The 21836-nt window shown below is 51.1% G+C and overlaps 1 protein-coding gene across 2 annotated transcripts; it reads right to left on the reverse strand.

Moving 5' to 3' along the window:
- Window positions 1–968: 968 nt before the first annotated feature.
- On the reverse strand, window positions 969–21522 carry FOXJ2 (forkhead box J2). 2 transcript variants are annotated; one of them, XM_047065442.1, is made up of 11 exons: window positions 20388–21522; window positions 13712–14058; window positions 12109–12183; window positions 10599–10667; window positions 10275–10415; window positions 9638–9833; window positions 6782–7183; window positions 6308–6409; window positions 5267–5476; window positions 4517–4615; window positions 969–3121 (listed from the first exon to the last, which is right to left on the reverse strand). In XM_047065442.1, exons 2-11 carry the CDS (start codon window positions 14042–14044, stop codon window positions 3033–3035), a joined length of 1716 nt encoding a protein of 571 aa, XP_046921398.1. In that variant the 5' UTR covers window positions 14045–14058; window positions 20388–21522; the 3' UTR covers window positions 969–3032. The 2 variants fall into 2 exon arrangements, with proteins under 2 accessions (XP_046921398.1, XP_046921399.1); XM_047065443.1 differs by lacking the exon at window positions 20388–21522 and adding an exon at window positions 14284–15046.
- Between the last annotated feature and the right edge of the window lie 314 nt (window positions 21523–21836).

Below are 21836 nucleotides of genomic sequence, written 5' to 3' on the forward strand. Positions count from 1 at the left end.
TGTGCTGACAGCTCGGAGCCTGGAGCCTGCTTCCGATTCTGTGTCTCCCTCTCTCTCTGCCCCTCCCCTGCTCGTGCTCTGTCTCTCTCTGTCTCGAAAATAAATTTAAAAAACATTAAAAAAAGTAATAAAAAAATAAATAAATAAAAGCATGTGTTTTGATTCTTCTTTCCCCCTGAATCTTACCAAAAAATTTCAAAATCAACCAATCAAACCCAGTGGTGGGAGGGCGGGGAGGGCTACATGGCCAGCTGAAAACAAATGTTTCCGCTTTTCTCCCTTCCTACCCTGGCCAAAAGACATTTGAGACCGGCACCAGTAAGATAAAAGCGTCAACATTCGTCTTCCTTTTTTTTTTTTTTTTTTTTATTAAGAAAGCATGCAAAAAACAACAACAACTTGTGAGACCAAACACCCCCTTGCCAGCCTGCACCAATGCAAAGCATTATGGGTGGTATGAAGGACTCACCAAACCAGAAACATGGGGGTTGAAGAGAGGAAAGCAAGGATGGGTGGACCTCTACCAAGTAACTGCTCCTTCTGTCCCTCTCCTCCAAATTTCTCCCCTATTTCCTCTTGTAGGCAGTGAGCTCCTGCGGTTTTGCACACATCACCCAATACAACAACAACTATACTTGGAGCCCAGCAATGCCGGACTCTCCAAAAAAAGTAGTATTCTTTCCATTGCATGGAGGGGAGGGGAAACTGAGGCCCAAAGAGGGTCAGCTTTGTCCTGTGCCATTTAGCAAGGCTGAGTTCAATGGAAGGGAGCTAAAAATCTCAGGAGGTCTGAGAGGCGATCTTCAGCCCTAGTCCCAAATTTCAGTTACTCCAGCTGCCCGCCAGAGCCTTAATGAGACTAGTTTCCAGAAGACACAGATGAATTATAAACAAGGAACATTTACATGTACAATTTAGTCTACCCTCGCAGATCCTGCGTGGATCTGAGTAGAAAAGGGGCTTAGAAAAGAGAAGTGATCATCACTCATCACTTGTAAAGGGGGAATCTTGGGGAGAACAGATGGCAGGGTGTATGTAGGAGGCACCTTGACTGGAAGGAATAAGGAACAGATGCCTAGAATAGGAACACGGGGCAAAGGCATTTTGCCACCCTCTGAGAGAAATTCTCCTTTCCCCAATGGGAAATATTATGTCATACTTCAACCCCACTGACTGCCCTCCAACACAACGGGGGATTCAAGCCACTCATACCCCCATTTCTTACAAAGAACTTCACAGAAATAAAGTGCTCTTTAGTTAATCGCCCTTTCTTGCCCCTTTGCTTCAGCCTTCTTCAACAAGCTCTCGTGTATAACCCCCTTACAAAGAGAGGAAGGGGTGGGTGAGGGGGAAAAGCCGAGGAGCGGAAAGGTAGATCTCCTGGAAATCATCGGTAAATAAAAGAATGTGAACGAAAAGCAGAAATCACAGAGAGAGTGGCCTTGTCCATTCCTTACATTTTGTCCTGTAGCTTCCAGAAAGCGAACATTCAGGGAAATGAAAACAGAAGTAAAATTGTTTTTCCCTCTCATAACTAATATTCAACAATTAACATTAAGTACACACTAAGTACTTTGCAACAGTAACTCATGGCCACTCCTCGTTGGAGAGAAGTTGTCCCCGTACCTTATTCTGGGAGTCTCCTTTGATCCTCATAAACTCTCCCCTCTAGATTACGTACTCCCCACAACCTATCTCCTTCACCCCTCAAAAGCCTAATCGCAAAAGCTTCAGCCCCAGTGATCTGGATTCTGAGAGAAGTTATTTGCCCACATAGTTAAATAACTGCAATATTCCCTACCCATGTGTATGCCGACTCCTATTTCCTTCCCCCACCCTCCCACCGCTACCACTAAAGGTTCGGTTCTGCTATGATCAGCGGGAAAGAGATTCCCATGTTGTCCTAGCATAGGATGAGACTAAGAGGGCGAGAATGGCTCACTTTTCTTTCTTGGGAGTTCCAGAAAATGGGGGAAGAAAAATAAAAGGGAAGGAACTGAGCAAACAGCTGGAGGAGGACAAAATAAAATTTGCCGAATGGGCAAAAGGGATTGAAGGATCATTTGTAAATGCAAATAAGAGCCACAGTGGATTTCCAGAGGAAATTATGTTTGAAAACTCAGAAGGGTTGAACTGAAGCCATCTCCTAAAAGCCCAACCTATACTGAATGGTTGTCCTCGTCCCTATCACAGAAGCAGAGTTCCGGCCAAGACCAAATCTATCCCCAATAGACAGAGGGCTAGAACGAGCCAATGGAAGTTTCTAGTAGCATATACCCAATTTCTGACTGTTTTATATTCTATCGCCCCTCTACATTACTTGACTCGGCCCACCCCAGACCTCTTATTCCACTAGGATTTTATCGTCACCCTCCATCGCTCTTGCCCTTGATGGGGAGTGAGGCTCGGCAGAAGGAAGGATTGGAGATATAAAAGGACAAGGAAGAGCTCGGAGGACAAAATTAGCACCATTGAGTAAAACCTGCAAATTCGCGGCTGCCAAGCAGTGTTTCAGATCCCTTTTACTCGATAAGGTGGCTTCTCTAGGACTGGACTGAACTGACAGGAACAGAAAACGATTTAGGGCCAAAAGGTGGGATTAGCATCGAGTTTCTCAAAGAGAAAGGTAAATCAAAGTTGGAAACCCTTCTCTGCAGCCATCGGGGCCTCCCCTTCCAGCCAGATGATTTTAAATTAGCAAGGGGTGGACATGGTCCGTGGAGTAGGGACAGGAGACTGGAAACAGCATATAACCAATAATAATAATAACAATAATAATAATAATAATACCATAATAAGAATAATAATAAAAGAATTAGGGGAAAAAAACAAGAAGAAAGAGGAAGAAGGAGGCAGGAAAGGGGGGGGTTATCTTCGGCAGCATCTTGCGGTGGCTTCTCTGACAGAGCAAGAAAAAAAGAGAATATATAACTATATACAGGCAAGGAGGAAGGGATGGGCTGGGGCTGCTCTTGCCCCACTGCCAGACTTCACCACCCAGCCTTGGGCTCGTGGCCACACTCCGTGATGCCCTAAGTGATCAAGTCCCAGTCGAAGTCATCAGGGATCTCCTCATTGGCACCAGGAGGTGGAACCGGTGGCCGAGGGACCATATGGTGTGCTGTCGGAAAGACAGGAAGAAATTAAAAGGGGAGCGGATGGGAAGCTATTCTCGCAACCTAGACAGGCAGTGCTCCGCCCCAAATAATTCCACGAAGGGCTGGAGAAACTATTGCCCTTATCAGCCCAGAATTATTTTCGTTGCTTAGCCACCACTCCGGCTGGGTCTCAGGAAATAAACCAGAGTAAACAGGGTTGCATGGCAATGTCATAGTAGGCAGGCACTAAGAATTATACTTATGAAGACCACGTAGCCATGAAAAAAAAAATGCACAGAATGTACTGTTACATGAAATCACAGAACAGAAATTTGTATATGTACTACATGGATAAGGAACACATGGAGAAAGTGTCAGATGTCACCCGAAACACTGAAAACACTTGGGGTTAGGCGGGAAAATAACAGTGATTTAAAGTGAACAACCAGTTAATTTTATACTATTTATGGCAAGTTACGGTCTTCCTTCAACTCCCCCCCACTCCGCCCCCACCCACAATAGAGACAGTTCAGTCCCAGGCCCCTGATACTAGAAGCCGGGTGACAGGAATGCAGACATGGGCACAAAGCAGGTCCATCTGTATAACATGTTCACTTTAACTGCCTGAGCATATCTCCCATCTAGATTCCAAAGCTAGACATAAATGTTCTCCATCTTTCGTTTATATGGATGCTTTTACTTCCTTTTGTTATTGCAGGCACAAGTTACGTTTAAAGCAAACCAGTCTTGGGGCGCCTGGGTGGCGCAGTTGGTTAAGCGTCCGACTTCAGCCAGGTCACGATCTCACGGTCCGTGAGTTCGAGCCCCGCGTCGGGCTCTGGGCTGATGGCTCAGAGCCTGGAGCCTGTTTCCGATTCTGTGTCTCCCTCTCTCTCTGCCCCTCCCCCGTTCATTCTCTGTCTCTCTCTGTCCCAAAAATAAATAAACGTTGAAAAAAAAAAAAAAAATTTAAAGCAAACCAGTCTTGAGGCGCCTGGGTGGCTCAGTCGTTTGGGCGTCCGACTTCGGCTCAGGTCACGATCCCATGGTTCATGAGTTCAAGCCCCACGTCGGGCTCTATGCTGACAGCTCGGAGCCTGGAGCCTGCTTTGCATTCTGTGTCTCCCTCTCTCCCCACTCACACTCAGTCTCTCTCTCTCAAAAATAAATAAGCATTTTTAAAAAGACTTTAAGGAATAAATAAATAAAGTCAGTCAGTCTTCCTTAGGCTTCCAGGACCTATACCTCCCTAGCAAGGGGCCTGCCCTCTGGCCTTGGAAATCATGAAGGCTCACCCACTCCCAGCAGGGGCAGGTCAAAAGGAAAGAGAAGGCAGGCTCAGTACCAGAGGAAAACAAGACAACTCGTCAGGGTAGACAGCGTTGGGTTGTTGGAGAAAAAAGGTTCCTGGCTCTTACCTGGGCGATTGTATCCTGCTGAGTCCTGGGTGGGGATTGGGTACATTGGTGACGGGCCAGGGTAGAGGTGGGGGGCTTGTGGGTGCACATAAGAGTTCACTGCCAAAGCAAGACAAGAATTATTTGAGTTACTTGAATATGCTTCACTATACTCAATGAAGGAGGGCCCAATAGAGAAAGGAAAGGGAGTAATGCTTCCTCCTCTGAATGTCTTCTCCCTTCCCTACTCTGTTCTGTAGCTCCAGCAGGCGTAAAGGCTTTCTGCGGGAGCTATCAGTCTTCCCCACTCCGTGTGAAAAGGGACCCTAATTGTCCCTAAAACTGTGAAATATCATAGCTATTAGAAGCATGACCCAATATAGAAACGTGATCATTGAATCCCTCATTTCACTGGTTTGAAGCTCACGTAACTAGCGAATCTCAACTCCACCTGATATGATGCGGGTAGGGGTTGCTGAGACACAAATTTGGAATGGGCCCTTTCCCTTCCCTTTCCTTAAGTAATTCTAGTCTCCCAAATTAAGGTGTATGAAGGAATCACACAGGTTTTCCGTATAGGACTTTACTGACAGGAGAGCTGTTCAGTCAGTCAGCATAGCAGCCAAACTAGTCCCACCGCCCAGTGTGGGTCACCGCCCAGTGTGGGTCACCGCCCATCAGACGGTTTTTCTCAATTCCGCTCTGCCCTCTGCCTCCCCCTCCCTTCTCATTACAAGCTCCACCCCCTCGGCAGCTTGCTTTGTTCACTACCTGGGTTCATGGCTGGCTCTTGCTTGCCACCGGTAAGGGCACAGGAGTCAGCGATACGGGCAGGGGCTGGTGGCCGGTGGGAGCCCCCCTGGGGGGGCACGTGACCAGTCTGAGTAAGGAAGTGGTTGAGCGAGTCACACAGATTGGCAATGTGATGCTGGTCGAGGCTCCAGTTCTTCTGCTCTGCCTGTCGCAGACACTCCATCAGTTCTGCAAACAGAGAAGCAAGAAATGCTACCCTCTGCAGAGGTCCCCAAGCCCCTACCGTATCTACCCCCTGTCACTGTTCCAGCCACATCATAAGTCAACACCACTGGCTATACTCATTGCCAGCAGTAATCGACATCTCTTGGGGCTCTACGTTTTCAAACTCTTCTTCTTCTAGTTGTTCCTTACTAAATTCTTCTTATAACTTCCATCGTACTGGTAAAGAAAAGAAAATTTCCAAGTGAGTGAGTGAATTAGCCGTAGTCACGCTGGTAGTAAGCGGTAACAAAATGCCAAAATGGCGGGGCGCCTGGGTGGCTCAGTCGGTTAAGTGACCGCCGTCGGCTCAGGTCATGATCTCACGGTTCGTGGGTTCGAGCCCCACGTCGGGCTCTGTGCTGGACGCTTGCTCGGAGCCTGGAGCCTGCTTCAGATTCTGTGTCTCCTTCTCTCTCTGCCCCTCCCCCGCTTGTGCTCTGTGTCTCACTTGTGCTTGTGACTCACTCTGTGTCTCAAAAATAAATGAATGTAAAATAAACAAACAAACAAAAAAACTGCAAAATGGTGGTCCAGGTTTCTGAATTCCTGACAGCCTTCCCTCTCCGGGGACAGAAGTGGCTAGGATAAAAACACCGCCATACTTTGAGTGCGTTAAGGCAAAATTAATTAAAATTACTTTGAAAAGAACATCGGCATTGTCCACCCTGTGAAATACGGAGGGGAAGCAGTGGAGTCCTTCACCCTCAAACTTCCCCTTCTGGTTCTGGTTCCTACTGGGTTTTCCGCTAACACTGTCTTCCCCTGCCCTCCGGTCACCACCTTTTCACCACTAACCTGAGAGCTGTGACTGTTCAATGCTGGACCAGTTGAGCCGATTCACCATCTTAAAGCTTTCCTTTAAGGAGTCGATATTGCAGCACCAGTCAGGAGGAAAGGCTGGAGAGAGAAGGGGCAAGTGGGTAAGAAACAGAGGGAAGGGTAAGCCGGCAGCCAGCCGACGGCGGGCCGCCCGCATGCCAGGTCCTCAGTCACATCACAAACACCATCTCGCAATCTCCCCCCCTGGAGACTGAGGACTGGTAGAGCTACTGGCGCTCTAGGGATGGGCAGCCTCTCGCGCAGGCCGGAGACTACGTCCAACAATCGAGGCTGGTCCGAGATTTCCAGAAGACAGAGCCCCAGGTGGCAAGTTCGGCTCACTCGGAGGAGCGAACCGTAACTTCCGAACCGACCGCATCTCCAGGCGACAGTCTGAACCGGGGGGGTCAGTCGGCCCTCCGCGGGGCCTCCCGGCACGTCCTTACTCACCGAAGCCAGTACTATTGACAGGAGCCTGGCCTGGTGCCTGCTGTGGCGGCGGAGGCGGTGGCTGGGCAGGATGGGCGTGCGGGTGGTGCTGGTGCGGGCGGTAGCCTCCGTGCTGCAGTGGGGGTGGGTGCATGGCCATCACGGAGGGAGGCCCGTAGCCCTCGGCCCCAGCTTGCTTCCCCCCTGGGGGGGTACAAGCATCCGGGCTCGGGGTGTGCAGCGGGGGCGCGCCCCCGACAGTCGAGGGGCCCTGGGCCGTTGCCTGCTGCTGCTGCTGCGGCTGGGACTGTTGGGGTGGCGGCTGTGGCGGCGGCTGCTGCTGCTGCTGAGGTGGCGGCGGCTGCTGCTGGTACATGTAGTAGTTGTTGGAGGGCGGCATGTCCCCCAGGAGAGACGAAAAGCCTGCAGAGCGGGAGCAAGCAGGAGAGCCAATCGGGCAACGCGTTTTTCGGCCAAGAGGGATTTCCACGGGCTGGAGGTGGGAGGCCAGAAACCCCAGGCTTCAAAGGGTACGGGCGTTCTGGGACAGCAAGGGTCCCCTGGGCCCCGTCTGCCTCCCACCGCTCCCCCACCTCTGCAGGTTTCACAGAGGGAGGGCCTCGACAGCGTGGCAACTGCCGAAATTTCAGCAAAAAGATCAGCATGTGCCTCTTTGTGCTATTCTTCGGGGACCTGGCAGGAGGCCCGGAACCATGGTCTCAAAAGAAGTCAGAAATCAGGTGGAGTTTAAAAAGTAAATTATAGGGGCGCCTGGGTGGCTCAGTCGGTTGAGCGTCCGACTTCGGCTCGGGTCATGATCTTGCGGTCCGTGAGTTCGAGCCCCGCGTCGGGCTCTGTGCTGACAGCTCAGAGCCTGGAGCCTGCTTCCGATTCTGTATCTCCCTCTCTCCTGCCCCTCCCCCAATAACCAAGTCTTCATCATTAAGGATGCATACTGATATCATATCTATAGGCGGGATGATATGTCTGAGAAGTTCATTAAATTACTCCAATTAAAAAAAAAAAAAAGCTGGGTGGTAAACGAAACAAGCTGAACAAAATACTGGTAGCTGTTAGGGGCGCCTAGGTGCTCAGTTGGTTAAGAGTCTGACTCTTGGTTTCGGCTCAGGTCATGATTCTCATGGTTTGTGGTTTTAAGCCTTGCTGACAGCATGGAGCCTGTTTGGGATTCTCTCCCTCCCTCTCTCTCTGCCTCTCTCTAGCTCACACACGCGCACTCTCTCGCTCTCAAAAATAAACAGGGGTGTCTGGGTAGTTCAGTTGGTTAAGCGTTCAACTCTTTTTTTTTTTTTAATTTTTTTTTTCAACGTTTATTTTATTTTTGGGACAGAGAGAGAGACAGAGCATGAACGGGGGAGGGGCAGAGAGAGAGGGAGACACAGAATGGGAAACAGGCTCCAGGCTCTGAGCCATCAGCCCAGAGCCTGACGCGGGGCTCGAACTCACGGACCGCGAGATCGTGACCTGGCTGAAGTCGGACGCTTAACCGACTGCGCCACCCAGGCGCCCCTAAGCGTTCAACTCTTGATCTCAGCTGTGAACTCACAGTTCTGCGGTCGTGAACTCACAGTTCTGCGCTGATGGAACAGAACCTGCTTCAGATGCTGTCTGTCCTCTCTGCCCCTCCCCTGCTTGTGCCCCCTCTCTCTCTCAAATGAATAAAGAACCTTAAAAAAAAAAAAAATTTTAATAAATAAATTAACTAAAAAAATATATTGGTAGCTGTTAAAACTGGGCTGTGTTAAAGTTGGAAACGTAAGGGTTTATTATACAGTTTTCTCTAGTTTTGCAGATGTTTGAGATTTTTCCTGCTAAAAACCGACATAAATATAAAAATGCTAAAAAATTGTCTCACAACATAGCAGGAGTTCTGAGGGTAAGGATACCACTGCTGCCCCCTCGTGGCCATCCTCTAAATGACCTGCGTTCAGCCATAAAGTCACTGCCCTTCGTTCTGGAAAGGGGAATCCCTCCAACTCACTTTCTGAAGCTAATAACCTAGCCTGCCTCTTGAAACGGCTGTCCTTCAGAACTAAGCCAGAAGGGCTGGACTCCACAAACAATTTTATTTTATGAGATGCTTCCCCTGACCAGTGACCACCCTCCCCTTGTGTTAAAAATAAGATAAAAGGCCAGGGCGCCTGGGTGGCCCAGCGGATTAAGCGTCCAACTCTTCGTTTCGGCTCAGGTCACGATCTCCCAGTTCGTGAAATCGAGCCCCATGTAGGGTTCTGTGCTGGCAGCACAGAGCCTGCTTGAGATTCTCTTTCTCCCTCTCTCTCTGTCCCTCCTGCTTCTCGTGCTTGCTCGCTCTCTCTCTCTCTCTCTCTCAGAATAAATAAATAGACATTAAAAAGTTGAAAAAGGGACACCAGGGTGCCTCAGTTGGTTAAGCATCAGGCTTTGGCTCAGGTGAGTTCAAGCCCCACACAGGACTCTCTGCTGTCAGCACAGAGCCCGCTTCAGATCTTCTGTCTCCCTGTCTCTCTGCCCCTTCCCAACTTGCATGCTCGCTCTCTCTCAAAAATAAACATTTTTTAAAAAACTAAAAAGGAGTGCCTGGGTGGGTCAGTCAGTTAAACGTCCAATTTTAGCTCAGGTCATGATCTCACAGTCCGTGAGTTCGAGCCCCGCATCGGGCTCTGTGCTGACAGCTGAGAGCCCGGAGCCTGGTTCGGATTCTGTGTCTCCCTCTCCCTCTGCCCCTCCCCCGCTCATGTTCTGTCTCTTTCTCAAAAATAAAGAAACATTAAAAAAAAAATAAGACAGATGGGAGAGAAGAGAACGTCACCACCCATTCAGAAGTACAAGTATAAGCAGAAGACGTTCATGCTCTCATCCCAAGTGCAGACTCACCATGCTGAGAGGAGGAAGATTTCTCCAGCATGGATTTGTAGAGGTTGCGAAAGGACCAACTTAGATCCTGAAAATTGATCTCTGAGTAGGAGAACTTGAAGTCATGGTTGGTATTATACAGGGGAGGGGGACCCTCAGCGCTTTCTCGGCCTGGAGCCCCGGCTGCCACTGCTCCGCCATCCACAGATCCTGTGCCCTGCAAAAAGGAGTAAGAAAGACTTGATGCATGTCCTAATAAGGACCAAAACAGCCCTTGAATGGTCACCAAGCTCCCTGGCTTGCCGTCATCCTCTCCTGACTTTTCAGTGAATGAACATCATTTTCTCCTTCTGTCTCATTTATTCCTACCACGATTACCTCTAGCCCTTTTCTTATGTTCCATCCATCTTCCCTTCTCCTAACCTTCTGGCTCCCCTTCTTCTCTTCTTACCACTTTATTCCCCCTGATCATTCTCCAAGTTCTGTTACGTCTACCTCTCAGCTTCCCTCTTGTGCTTTCCCCTTCCTTCCCAATTTATCTCCTACTGCATCACAAATCCCCAATACATAGTTTTGAACTGGCAGATATATGAAACCACTCAACTGTCCCCCACCCCCATCCACGCATCCCTAGGCACCTGACACCTCTACTTCTTACCTGGCTGTAGCTGGTGATAGATGTGGGGCTCTGAAGGGACATCTGAGGATTCCCCTCGGAAGGCAGTGAGGCTTCTCCACTCCCTGGAACGCCTCCCCGTGGGCTCTTGCTTGCCTCCTGTTCTGGCGAGTCTTGAGATAGCTAAGGATTGTGAAAGAACAAAATCTATACGTAGAAACTAAACATCCTCCCAAGACCCATGGTTTCACCTCTGCGGGCATTCCTCCTTTGCCCCAAACATAGAAAAGGACTGAAAATACGGGAAAGGATGCGGAAGGAGCAGGTGGAGCAGAAGCAGCCCCTCCCCACGAGGTGGGGACTTACATCATCATCTGGAGGGTGTCTTCTCTTCCGGGAGATGTCAGGGCAGGTGTCGATCGTCCAGTAAGAGCCCTGGAAGGAGAACCCATCCCCACAGAAAACAAAATCATTACACACGGAAATTCCCACCTTTGGTAAAGCAGATATTTGGGAGAATTTGCACCAACAAATAAGTCATATTAAGAAAAATAGCTGGAGAGGGGTATCTGGGTGGCTCAGTCAGTTAAGCGTCCGACTCTTGGTTTCGCCTCAGGTCACGATCTCAGGGTTTTGAGTTCAAGCCCTGCATTGGGCTCTGCGCTCACAGTGTGGAGCCTGCTTGGGATTCTCTCTCTCCCTCTCACGCTCTCTCTCAAAATAATTAAATAAACTTAAAAAAAAAAGAAAAGAAAAAGGAGGGGCACCTGGGTGGCTCAGTCGGTTGAGCGTCCGACTTCGGCTCAGGTCATGATCTCGCAGTTCGTGAGTTCGAGCTCCGCGTCGGGCTCTGTGCTGACAGCTCAGAGCCTGGAGCCTGCTTCAGATTCTGAGTCTCCCTCTCTCTCTGCCCCTTCCTGGTCATGTTCTGTCTCTGTCTGTCTCTCAAAAATGAATAAACGTTAAAAAAAATTTTTGAAAAAAAGAAAAGCAAAAGGAAAAGAAATGGAGAATCACACAGAATCCTGAGGGAACTGGCTATTTTTGAGGAGTAAATATGTCCTAAAAGCCCAACGAGTATGTCAGAGGTATGCCCAGTGGTCCAAACATAGGCCTGGATTGTTCTGGAGGGCCAAAACATTGGTATCTAGTTCAAAGAGCTGGAAATGTCCAGACACAACCCTTCCCTTCTGTGTGATCTGAGGCAAGGCTCTCCTGAACTCTAGTGTCCACATCGATCCAATGAAGAAACTGGTCTATCTCTTTTCCCCTTTAAAGATAAAAGTCATGGGATTTTTGTACAGAAAAGTTCCTACAAAGGTTCTGAAGTCCACCTTTTACATCTAGAAAGAGTACCACACATTAAAAAAGACAGCATTAAAGTCAACTTTACCATAAATAAGTCTATTTAAAAATAAGATTTCACCATTTTTCTTTTTTTTTTTTTAAGTTTTTTTTGTTGTTGTTAATGTTTATTTATTTTTGAGAGAGGGAGAGACAGAGTACAAGCTGGGGAGGGGCAGAGAAAGAGAGGGAGACACAGAATCCGAAGCAGGCTCCAGGCTCCCAGCTGTCCTCACAGAGCCCGACGTGGGGCTCGAACTCATGAACCGTGAGATCATGACCTGAGCCGAAGTTGGACGCTCAACCGACTGAGCCACCCAGGCGCTCCTTTCAGCATCTTTCTTAATCACTCATGCCAGTGGAGGCCCACAAGCTTGATAGCCACGCTGTTCCTTTGAGAAAAAATAAAGCTGCTTCTCTAATTAACATGATTTCCTCTTCTGGATAATTAAAACAGCCACAGGACTCTGGGCTGTCAACTACTCCTCTCTCCTTCCTGCCCCTTCTTTCAATGCTTACAGGAGTGTCTCACCTTCCCAGGGTCATCCCGAGGTCTGGGCACCTTCCGGAAACACTTGTTGAGAGAAAGGTTGTGCCGAATTGAATTCTAGGGAAACAGAGAAGCAAGTTAGCTTTGAGCATTGTGTAAAGCAGAAAATTTTCCAATAGGACACAGAGGGACACCAAAGGACATAACACACAATAAAGTTCAAGTACCAAGCAAACTGAGCACCTCTTTACTGATGGAGGAACTTACCTACTAGACAGCAAGAGCAATGAGACACGAAAATGCAGAAATCAAACTGATGGGAGGTAATGGCTATAAACTTGACCACCAGGTGCTTCCAGTATATAAAAGAAATATATAATCTGATTATATTGTTTTTCAATCTTTCCACCCAACTGAAAATAGGTTTATAAACGCCTCAAAATCACATCTGTCCAGGGGGGCCTGCATGGCTCAGTCGGTTGAATGTCCGACTTCAGCTCAGGTCACGATCTCCCAGTTCATGGGTTTGAGCCCCGCGTCAGGCTCTGTACGGACAGCTCGGAGCCCGGAGCCTGCTTCGGATTCTGTGTCTCCCTCTCTCTCTGCCCCTAACCCACTCACATGCGGTCTCAGTCTCTCTCAAAAATAAATAAACATTAAAAAAAAATGCTTTTTGAAATCACGTCTGTCCAGTTTCTTAATTCATTCTATCCGTGGTCAAAGAATAACACTTGAAAACGGTTTATGTAAATAAAAACAAAACATAAATTAGGAGCAAAACAACGGCACAGGTCCACCTTTTGTTTTCTCAACCGCCCACGGAATGCTCACATTTGGAGGAAAGAAGCCACGTTGCCTATGTGTGCTGGGTGAGGTTGGGGGTTGTGGTCTGTGGCGGGGGCATATTCATAAAGGAAAACCTGAACGCCTTTAATAGTCTCCAGCTCATCATCTGGTTTGTACATTAACTGGTGATTTGCAGAGCGAAAGAACTGCGTTAGAGTCCCAGTCCTACTCAACAATTGGCAGATGAGTTGCGCTTCTAAAAGACTGAGAACACCAGTCTTCCTTCTCTGCCTGGAAGAGGAGTTTCCTTCCTCCTTTAGCTCCAGCCAAACAACTTATCCTCTTAGGACTTGCTTGGCGGATGAGGTGTTGGTGAAGGACCTTATTATTATTATTATTATTATTATTATTATTAGTGGCATACGATTCTTTAAAAGATGACGATTATGTGCAATGAAGCTTTGGAAATCTGATGAGGCTCCTACCTCTAGGTAGGAAGGAGCAATGCCATGCCTTGCACAGTGACTTGAACATAGCAGCGTGGCAATAAGCATTTGTGAAATGAATGAATCTCCTTTTTGAGGACTCAGAAGATAAGAGGGTATGATGAGCAACAAGCATCCTGCCGTCCTCATAACTACACTCAGTAGCTCGGTATCCCTTGGAGTTTCCCTGATATACCTTATGAAAGTTGTTCAACTCTGAAAAAGAGCAGGGGATGGGAAATGGTAAGATTTTTAAGTTCGCACATCTCTGCAACAGGTCGGAGCGAACCGGACCAGGTTATAGGAAGAAACAAAGGTCGAGGAAAACGTTGTCAAGGGCTGAAAATAAGCGCAGGCTACAGAAGCCATCCCACCTTCCAACCGATGCCAGCGTTCTTGTAATAGGGGAAGTTGTCACAGATCCAGCGGTAAATCTCGCTGAGGGTCATCTTCTTGGCAGGAGAGGAGTTGATGGCATAGGTGATGAGGGTGGCATAGCTGTACCGTGGTTTGCCATCCTGGTGGACAGCTGCCTCGTCTTTGCTCAGGGTGGCATTCGGATCTGTGGGTGAGCCCGGCGGGCACTTGCGGCCGCCACCTGGAGGCCCAGCCTGGGAGGCACTCCCAAGCTTCTCAATGGTAGCTCGAAGGGTCAGCTGGGGGAGCCAGTCTATGGAGGTGAGGCTACTCTCTAGGTCAGAAGCCATGGTACTTCTGGGTTCTGCACAGAAGAGAACAAAGGGGAGAAGAAAATAGAATAGGGGAGTGTAACCTCTGCTTACTAGCGGCAAATAATATTCAAATCTTTGCGCTTTCAGGGAAGTCGAGTTTCTTCGCACTATAATTCCCACAGGAGACTGTCATGGGAAGGCCCTCAACCAAGTGTTCCCAAAGCCCCCGAACAACGTATCACCAATCGTCTATCGGATGACAGATTGGTACTTACCTTACATCTTAACGTAGGACAAGCCAATAGGACTCCCTCCCTTCCTTCAGGACTAAGACAGATATCAAACCACCCACGGAATTGAGCTATTCCCTCCATCCTCCTTACTTGAAACCCTGCAACATAACATTTTAAACTATGTAATTAAAAAACAAAACAAAACAAAAACTTCATATACCAGGTAAAATCAGCCAAAGTCTACTCTACGATCATGTGACGCTTGTTTGATTACATACAACATCCCCGATAGATAGCACAAGTGAACATGTAAAGAAAAACAGTCTGAGTAAACACAAATGCACACTAATGAAGCACGCACCGACACTTCTAACGATGTTTTGTATCAGCTCTATTTGAGCACGCACCCTGTTGATTCCCACACATGCGCACCTGAGGCACATGAGGTATATCCCAAGCATAAATTGCATATGACAACCAGCAAAGGACAGATCGGACGCGAGACACACACGCAAACGGTGGCCCACGTCCCCAGAGATCGCAATCGGCTACACAACGTACATTACCAGCAGAGCACAGAGTCACACACAGAGGCAACAGATCCTGAGTAGGGCTGCCCTCGCACCTTTAAGGCTACCCCTGGCGAGCTCCCGCCCACAGACACCAAACCAACACCAGGAAGAAGGCATCAGCAAGGACCTCCCACCTCTCAGCCCGCCGGGCTTCAAGGAGCCCGGGAGACACCGGGCTGCGTGCACACCGGTAACAATCAGATAGCCCGGCTAAAAATAGCCACTCCGGGGCCAAGAGCTGGCTCCCCTTCTCCCGCCCTCCTCCTCTCTCCTTCCTTCCCAGCCAGGCACACACACACACACACACACACGCTCGCTGCACCTCCGTGCAAACTCCTGGCGCTGCCAGACCGCCCACGCCTGATGTTTGCACACCCTGCCGCCACCCACACCGCCTGGGCGCTCCTGCTGGCGGAGAGGTGTAGCTAGAGTGACGTCTCCGCGGGGGAAGGTGAAGAACGCCGGGTGCTGCCTGTACTGCAGGGTCTAGAAAGGCTGGCAGGAAGCGCTTGGTAGCCATTTGGCGCTCCCCTACGGCCCATGCCGGCAAGCCCCTGGAGCACTTGCTGCCTGACGGGTTTGTGCCTGCACCGGCCCCGGGAGATGCGGGGCCGGTGTTTCTTTCTCGTGCCCCTGCTGAGAGCCCCTCCCGGGCATCTGTCGCGAGGAGCCGGGGCTGGCGCGCCTCAGCATTCAGAATCCTGGGCAGAAACACATCGCGTATGTGATCTCTAAATCCGCACCCGGATAATATGCACAAGCATGGCACACACAAATCCACACACTTTGCAGGTAAAAAAGCTCAACCCCAGATACGACCGCCGAACCCTCTCTCCGGACTCCCAACACACCCTTCAGGCCGTCAGCTCACTCTTCGACCGGTGACCCTTCCCCTTGAGATTCACCCTTTCTCCTCAGGGTCAGAGTTCTCACTCGTGTCCCTCTCCCCCACCCCACCCCCCAGGTCCCCGCCCACGCGATCTTTGCATGTACACACATGTCCCCCGTGCTGTGGGCCTCACCAGCGACACACCCACTCCACAAGGCTGAGGGAAACACCTTAGTGCCTCAGGGGACTGAGCAGCAAGAGACCCAGTTGAAACCCAAGAACTGTTGACAGGAGGAAGGAAAAAAAAAAAAGGCTATGTTTATAAATAGCATCATGAAGGGGCTTCCCCTTCACCCTCAGCTTCTCTCCCCACCATCCTCCTTTTCAGCCCACCACTACCATCTGGCCTTAAAATCATGGAAACCTCAGTGGCTCAGTCGGTTGAGCATCTAACTCTTGATTTCAGCTCAGGTCATGATCTCATGATTCATGAGATCGAGCCCCGCATAGAGCTTGGCATGGACAGTGTAAAGCCTGCTTGGGATTCTCTCTCTCTCTCCCCCTCTCTCTCTCTCTCTCTCCCCCTCCCTCTCAAAATAAATATTAAAAAAAAAAAAATCATGGAAACTTGGGAACTGATAGGGACATCTAATCATTCCAGGAAGCGTCAGACCTCCTAGCACATTAGTAAGTCAAAACTCCGTAACATCTGGGATAAAGCAGGGCACCTGGGGCAATAATCGGTCCTACAGCTGGGTTTTCCCAGCTGAACAGTAACATGACAATCAGCAGGTTCTCAAGGACCAGAGTTCCCCTGGATCCTCCCCAGAAAGGATGGGGGGGGGCCTGTAAAGAATCCCCCATTATCTCCTGCTCAAGATCCCTAGGAAACCTCATCTTAAGAACACAGAAGACTTCCAGGATGCTTCATTTGAAAGTCTCCCCACGTTGGACAGGGACAATCTACAGAGTAAATTTCAAGTGGTTTACAGAACCCGTGTGGCACACGCCAATCACCGTGAATTCCAGAAGGGGAAGCACTCTCAGCCTTTTGCTAGTTGTTCTGTGCCCTGCCCTCTCCGCAACCCGGCAAGCAGGTTAGGAGAGGTTAAATTTAACCTCTCCGCAGCAGCCTCCCGGTCAGCCCTCCAGATACCACCCAGCGCTCAAAATATATCTTAACCTTACCGGCTACAAGACGCTTGCAGCAAAAGGTCCTTCTGATCTTTTCACACCATTCTCCCTTTACCCATCTGACTTCCTTGCCCTCGCCACTTCCCCATTCTTGAAGGGCAGCCTAATGCATAGGAGCTCAGAGACTGAGGTTCCTCGGTTCTATTCCCCACCTTGACACTGACTCACCAACACTAAATGTCCCGAACCACCCCTTGCTCCCTGAAGTCCTGATGCCTCGGTTTCCCCCTTCAATAAAAGGGATGGGGTCATAAACACTGCCAAGGCTTCCTCCCTGGAGGGAAGTGAATGAAGCTTAAGGAGCTCGTGGCTGCCACGCATTCCATGCTCCCCAAAATAATGGCACGAGGCTAATGTTCAGGGCTATTATTAGAAAAGCAAACAAGAGGTACTTCCATGTCTCAGTCCGACCAACCTAGTTACCCAGACCTCTCTCTCCAGGTGGGCCTCGTGCCACTGGGCTTGGGCAGAACCTGAGTCAGGCTACATTCTTCTCTGCGTGCTGGAAGACTGAAAGGAAATACCCATAGAAACTGGGAAAGGCAGCCAGAGGGCAGCTCCATCAGATCCACAGGACCTCTAAGGAAGACTACAGTACTGGGGGAAAGGCTGAGAAAAACCGAAAGACACTCTGCTGGAGCGGAAGACTGATCCTGGATGAGACATGTAAGATCCCAAATAAGAGGCTCGGTTTTCTTCCCGCTTTATCTGAAAGGCCAATAATTGTTCCCTGTGTGGTGCCAGGTCAGGCATTAAGAAGCGATAACTCCCTGCCACGTACAGAATGCCAAAACTAACAGAGCAGTGGTTAAGTTTACCACATTACCAATTACCAGCCAGGCCGCCTGGGTTTCAATCCTGGCTCCACAACCCACTGGCTGTGCCAGCGCAGGCAAGTTACTTAACCTCTCTGTGTTGCAGTTTCTTCTATAAAATAGAGATGATAATTGCACCTACATAGGGTTGTTGTGACGATCGCCTCGAGTTGATATTTTCAAAGTATTTAGCACGTGTTATGTAAGTATAGCTTTTTTTCTTTTTTAAATGGGGCAGGAGGGGAGAGAATATTAGAAATTAGAAACTAGAAAACAGACCAGAGAGGTAAGACTGGAAGCAGCAAAGCCCGCCAAGGTTTACAAAACCTGCGCTGAGCTTGCAGTAGCTTTCGGGATGTCAGAACCCCAAACTTTTCCTTGGGGGATCGTGTCACCCGGTGCTGACCGAGGCCAGGATGAAGTCAACTCCGAAGATGAAGGAGTGAGGGCATATCATCTCTTGTTTTTCAGCAAGAACCAGATCTCGTCATAAAAGACGCGATCTGGAAAACGGCCCTTTCCGAATCGTAGCTTAATCCAGGCCCACAGCCATCTGCTTCTAACGGATTCCACAGAGGCAGGGAGAATTAGGGAAACCCAGTCCCGGCCAGGCCGTTACACGGTGCGGTGGTGGGACACCTGGTAGTTCTGGGACGTGGTTTGCCCTGAGCCATTCAACAGGTTGCATTCCAGCGTCTGGGAAAGCACTTTGTAAAGAAATGAGCTGCTATTACACCACAGTCGGCTCGTTCAAGAGGTGGGGGAGGGAGTCCTAGAGTTGAGAGCCAAAGATCCTCATGCTTTTGAGACCAGAGACATCAGAAATTAAACTCGGGGCGCCTGGGTGGCTCAGTGGGTTGAGCATCCGACTTCGGCTCAGGTCATGATCTCGCGGTCCCTGAGTTCGAGCCCCGCGTCAGGCTCTGTGCTGACAGCTCAGAGCCTGGAGCCTGTTTCAGATTCTGTGTCTCCCTCTCGCTCTCTGCCCCTCCCCCACTCATGCTCTGTCTCTCTCTGTCAAAAATAAATAAACATTAAAAAAAAAAAAGGAATTAAACTCTCCTGCTAGTTCTAGAAGAAGTGGCCCCCAGGCTGACCCTGAGCTGCCCTGCCGCAGGAGACGACTTTCGTGCAGCCATTCATGAGGGTTCCCACCGGCCAGGGCAGGCCGAGCCTTTTCTCCAAGCAGAACATCCTGACCAGCACCTTCTCTAGGTCCTTGCACAGGAGCACCTGCTTCTAGAGGCCTACCAGAAACATAGGATTCTGGGTGATTGGAGGTTTCGCGTGAAAAGCACACGCGTAACTGTCTCCACACACACGTAACCACTCGATACACAGAGGAGCCACATTCACCTGAATGAAGAAACACATGCACACCCTTCTATAGCACAGCCGTAAAAAGCCGGATCGTAACCCTGCCTCATACACTACTAGCCAGTAGCTTCCAGGACCAAGTACGTGCATTTAGGGACTCAGGCAGCCCCCCACAGCTCAGACAGAGAAAGAAGAAGAAAACACCAAAATCACGTAGGATGAAGCCTCCCACTTGGTTTGGCTGTGAGGTGCCTGCAGGTGATGAGGTAGATGCTAATGGCACAACAGGAAAGCTAGCGACCCCGGCCTGAAAGACACCCTGCTGACCGCAGCGCCCCCCTCCGGTTCAGCTAGCGGGATTTCCTGGCACAGTTCTCCTGCCTTCTCTGAAGAGTCTGGGCTTTGATGATTCCTGCTCATGTCTCATGAGAGAAAACTTCAATATAAGCTTCCAGAGACACGGAACCGAACAAGAAACAGGAAGGGACAAGATGAAGCTGTTAGGTGCTCTTCTGAAAGGAAACTCATCAGAGGTCAAATCTCCCTGGTGGTCAACTGATTCGGATGGAAGAGTGGAAGGAGGCTAGGCAGTGGCACCCCTCTCTTCCTATCCGGGATCTACCTTTTCCTGAGGACCTGTCAGTGTAGGGCAGGAGCTGCGGAGGGCACAGGGGCAGTGGTACGGGGCCAGCGCCAGGGAGGAACTTCGACCCAGGAGTTAGACTTCCCTACACCCTTTCTTCTCGCCTTGGGATGTGGGGGCTGTCCCTTTTCCCTTTGGAGTTTATTGCCAGAAGATTTTATTCCATCCAGGAATGGGAATGTCACAAGAGAAGGCCTCCTGGTGTCCGAGGAAGGGTGAGTGGGGACAGGCTGATCATCTTGTCCAGGAGACGGTAACCACAGGGGTGGGAGAAAACGATCTGCTGGACATTAAGCTGAGGCAGGGTTCCAAGGTAAGAAAATGCAATGCCAACGGAGGCTAGTCAAGTCCAGGCTCTGGGATGCCACGATGACTTTGGGGCGGGCCCACTCTGGGGTGAAAAAAGCCCCCAAACGGAGGAGGGTATGGGAGTCCGGTTGGGATGTGTCCATCATTATTACGCCGTATGGATGGCGTTATGAAAATGCAGGTGTTGGCTGATCTTCCTCTGCCGTCAGCATGAAAATGTACATTTCCCCGGGGACCTCAAATGACTCCCATCCGTCTAGTCCTCAAACGCTAAAGAAGCCCATTTCCCAGAGCCTGGGCGGCAAGATGTCAGTTGGAATCCGAGAGCTTCCTCAGAACACATTGCCCCGAGGATTCTCTGAGTTATTACCCTACCTTCCCCGGCAGTGAAAGCCACGAGCCACCAGCTCAGCCCCTACACCCACTAGTACCTAAAGAGGACAGAGAAGGTGAAAGAGAGCACTAACCTGTCTCCAAGGTGCCCCCAGCAAAGGGAGGGAACCACCTGGTACTGGAGTTTGGGGTTGGAGGGACTCCCCTCTTCAAAGGCAGATGAGGCGTGTCATCCTCGGTGGCTCTTCCCGTACTTGGCTGAGCATCCCAAGCTGGGGAGGGGAACCGGGTCCCCTGAAGGTGAGGAGCGGAGGGAGGAGGGGGAGGGGGAGGGGGAGAAGGAGGTCCTACCTGGGGAAGGTGGCACACCCCCCACACCCTGCCTGTTCCCCTGGGGAGGAGGGGAGGAGCCTCTCCCAACCAGGAGTTGTCTCCTCCCCCTTGGGGGAGTCCCCCTCCCCCCCAAAGTGGATCTTTCGGGAATGGAGGGCTCCTTGTGTCTGCTGGAGATCTGAGCGGAGGGGCTCTGCCCTGTTCCACTGTCTAGGTACAAGGAAGTTGAGGGGACAGTTCTTCCCCTCTCCTGAAAGGCTGAAAGCCGACTCCTCTTCTGTCCCTGGAGGGTCCCCCGCTTCTCAATGCAAGGACTCCTCTCCCCCGTGAGTACTGGATAGGATGCAGGGCGCCTACTCCATAGGCATTTCCCCCTTTTCTCTTCGCCTCGAAAAGTCCTGAACTGCTGAGAGTGTGCGTTTGGAGGGGTGGAGGCACGCTGGGGCGGTCTCACTCGGTCGGCTTCCTTTAGGAAGATCACCCCTTTCTACTTCTGGAGGTCTATCCCCGGGCCAGGATGGGGGTTTTCCTCGCCCCTACGAAGGAGAGAGTCTCCCCTCCAGGGGTCTCCCCCTTGCCTCGCCCGACTGGTGAGGGTCTTCCCTCCGGCCGGGAGAGAGGCTGCTCCCCGTCCCCGCTCCCGCCTCCGCTCCGGGGGTGCCCCCGAGGGTGGGGTTTTCCTACTCCCCGCTCTCCCTGAGCTGGCCTGGGCAGCAGGGTCCGGGAGGCCGCGGCTCCCGTCGCCGGTCCCCGGCCACTGTGGCGGCAGCGCCTCCTCTAGTCCCGTCCCGTCCGGTCCGCTCCCTCCGGCGCGTGAGGCCCCCGGCGCTGCCACCTCTCGGGCTGCGGCCAGTCCGGGCTCCCGGGGAGCCTGAAGGCGGACGGACAGTGTCAGGGCTCGGCTCGGGCTCGGGCTCGGCTCGGCTCCGCTGCAGGCCCCGGCTCCTCCCCGGCCTCCGCGCCGCGCTCCGCGCCCCTCCCCCTCCCCCGCCCGCCCGGCCGCCGCCGCCGCCGCCTCCCGGCGCGGGTTAAGGAGGAGCGGGCGGCGCCGAGCCGCGGGCAGCGCCGCCGGGGTGCGCCGCGCGGGGGAGAGCGGCGCGCGGCCCGCCGCCCCGGGGGCCGCGCCGCCGCTCGCTCACCTCCGGCCGCCCGGCCGCCGGGCCCCGGCGCGGGACGGCGGCCCCCTGCTCTCTCCAGCGGGACGGTCCCTCGTAGGCGCCCGACGCTGTCAGCCGCGCTTTAAGGCGCGC

The sequence above is a fragment of the Lynx rufus genome, unplaced genomic scaffold (genome assembly GCF_022079265.1).
Source record: "Lynx rufus isolate CCGP_SWC_20201006 ecotype Redwood Valley unplaced genomic scaffold, mLynRuf1.p SCAF_7, whole genome shotgun sequence".
NCBI classification, from domain to species: domain Eukaryota; kingdom Metazoa; phylum Chordata; class Mammalia; order Carnivora; family Felidae; genus Lynx; species Lynx rufus.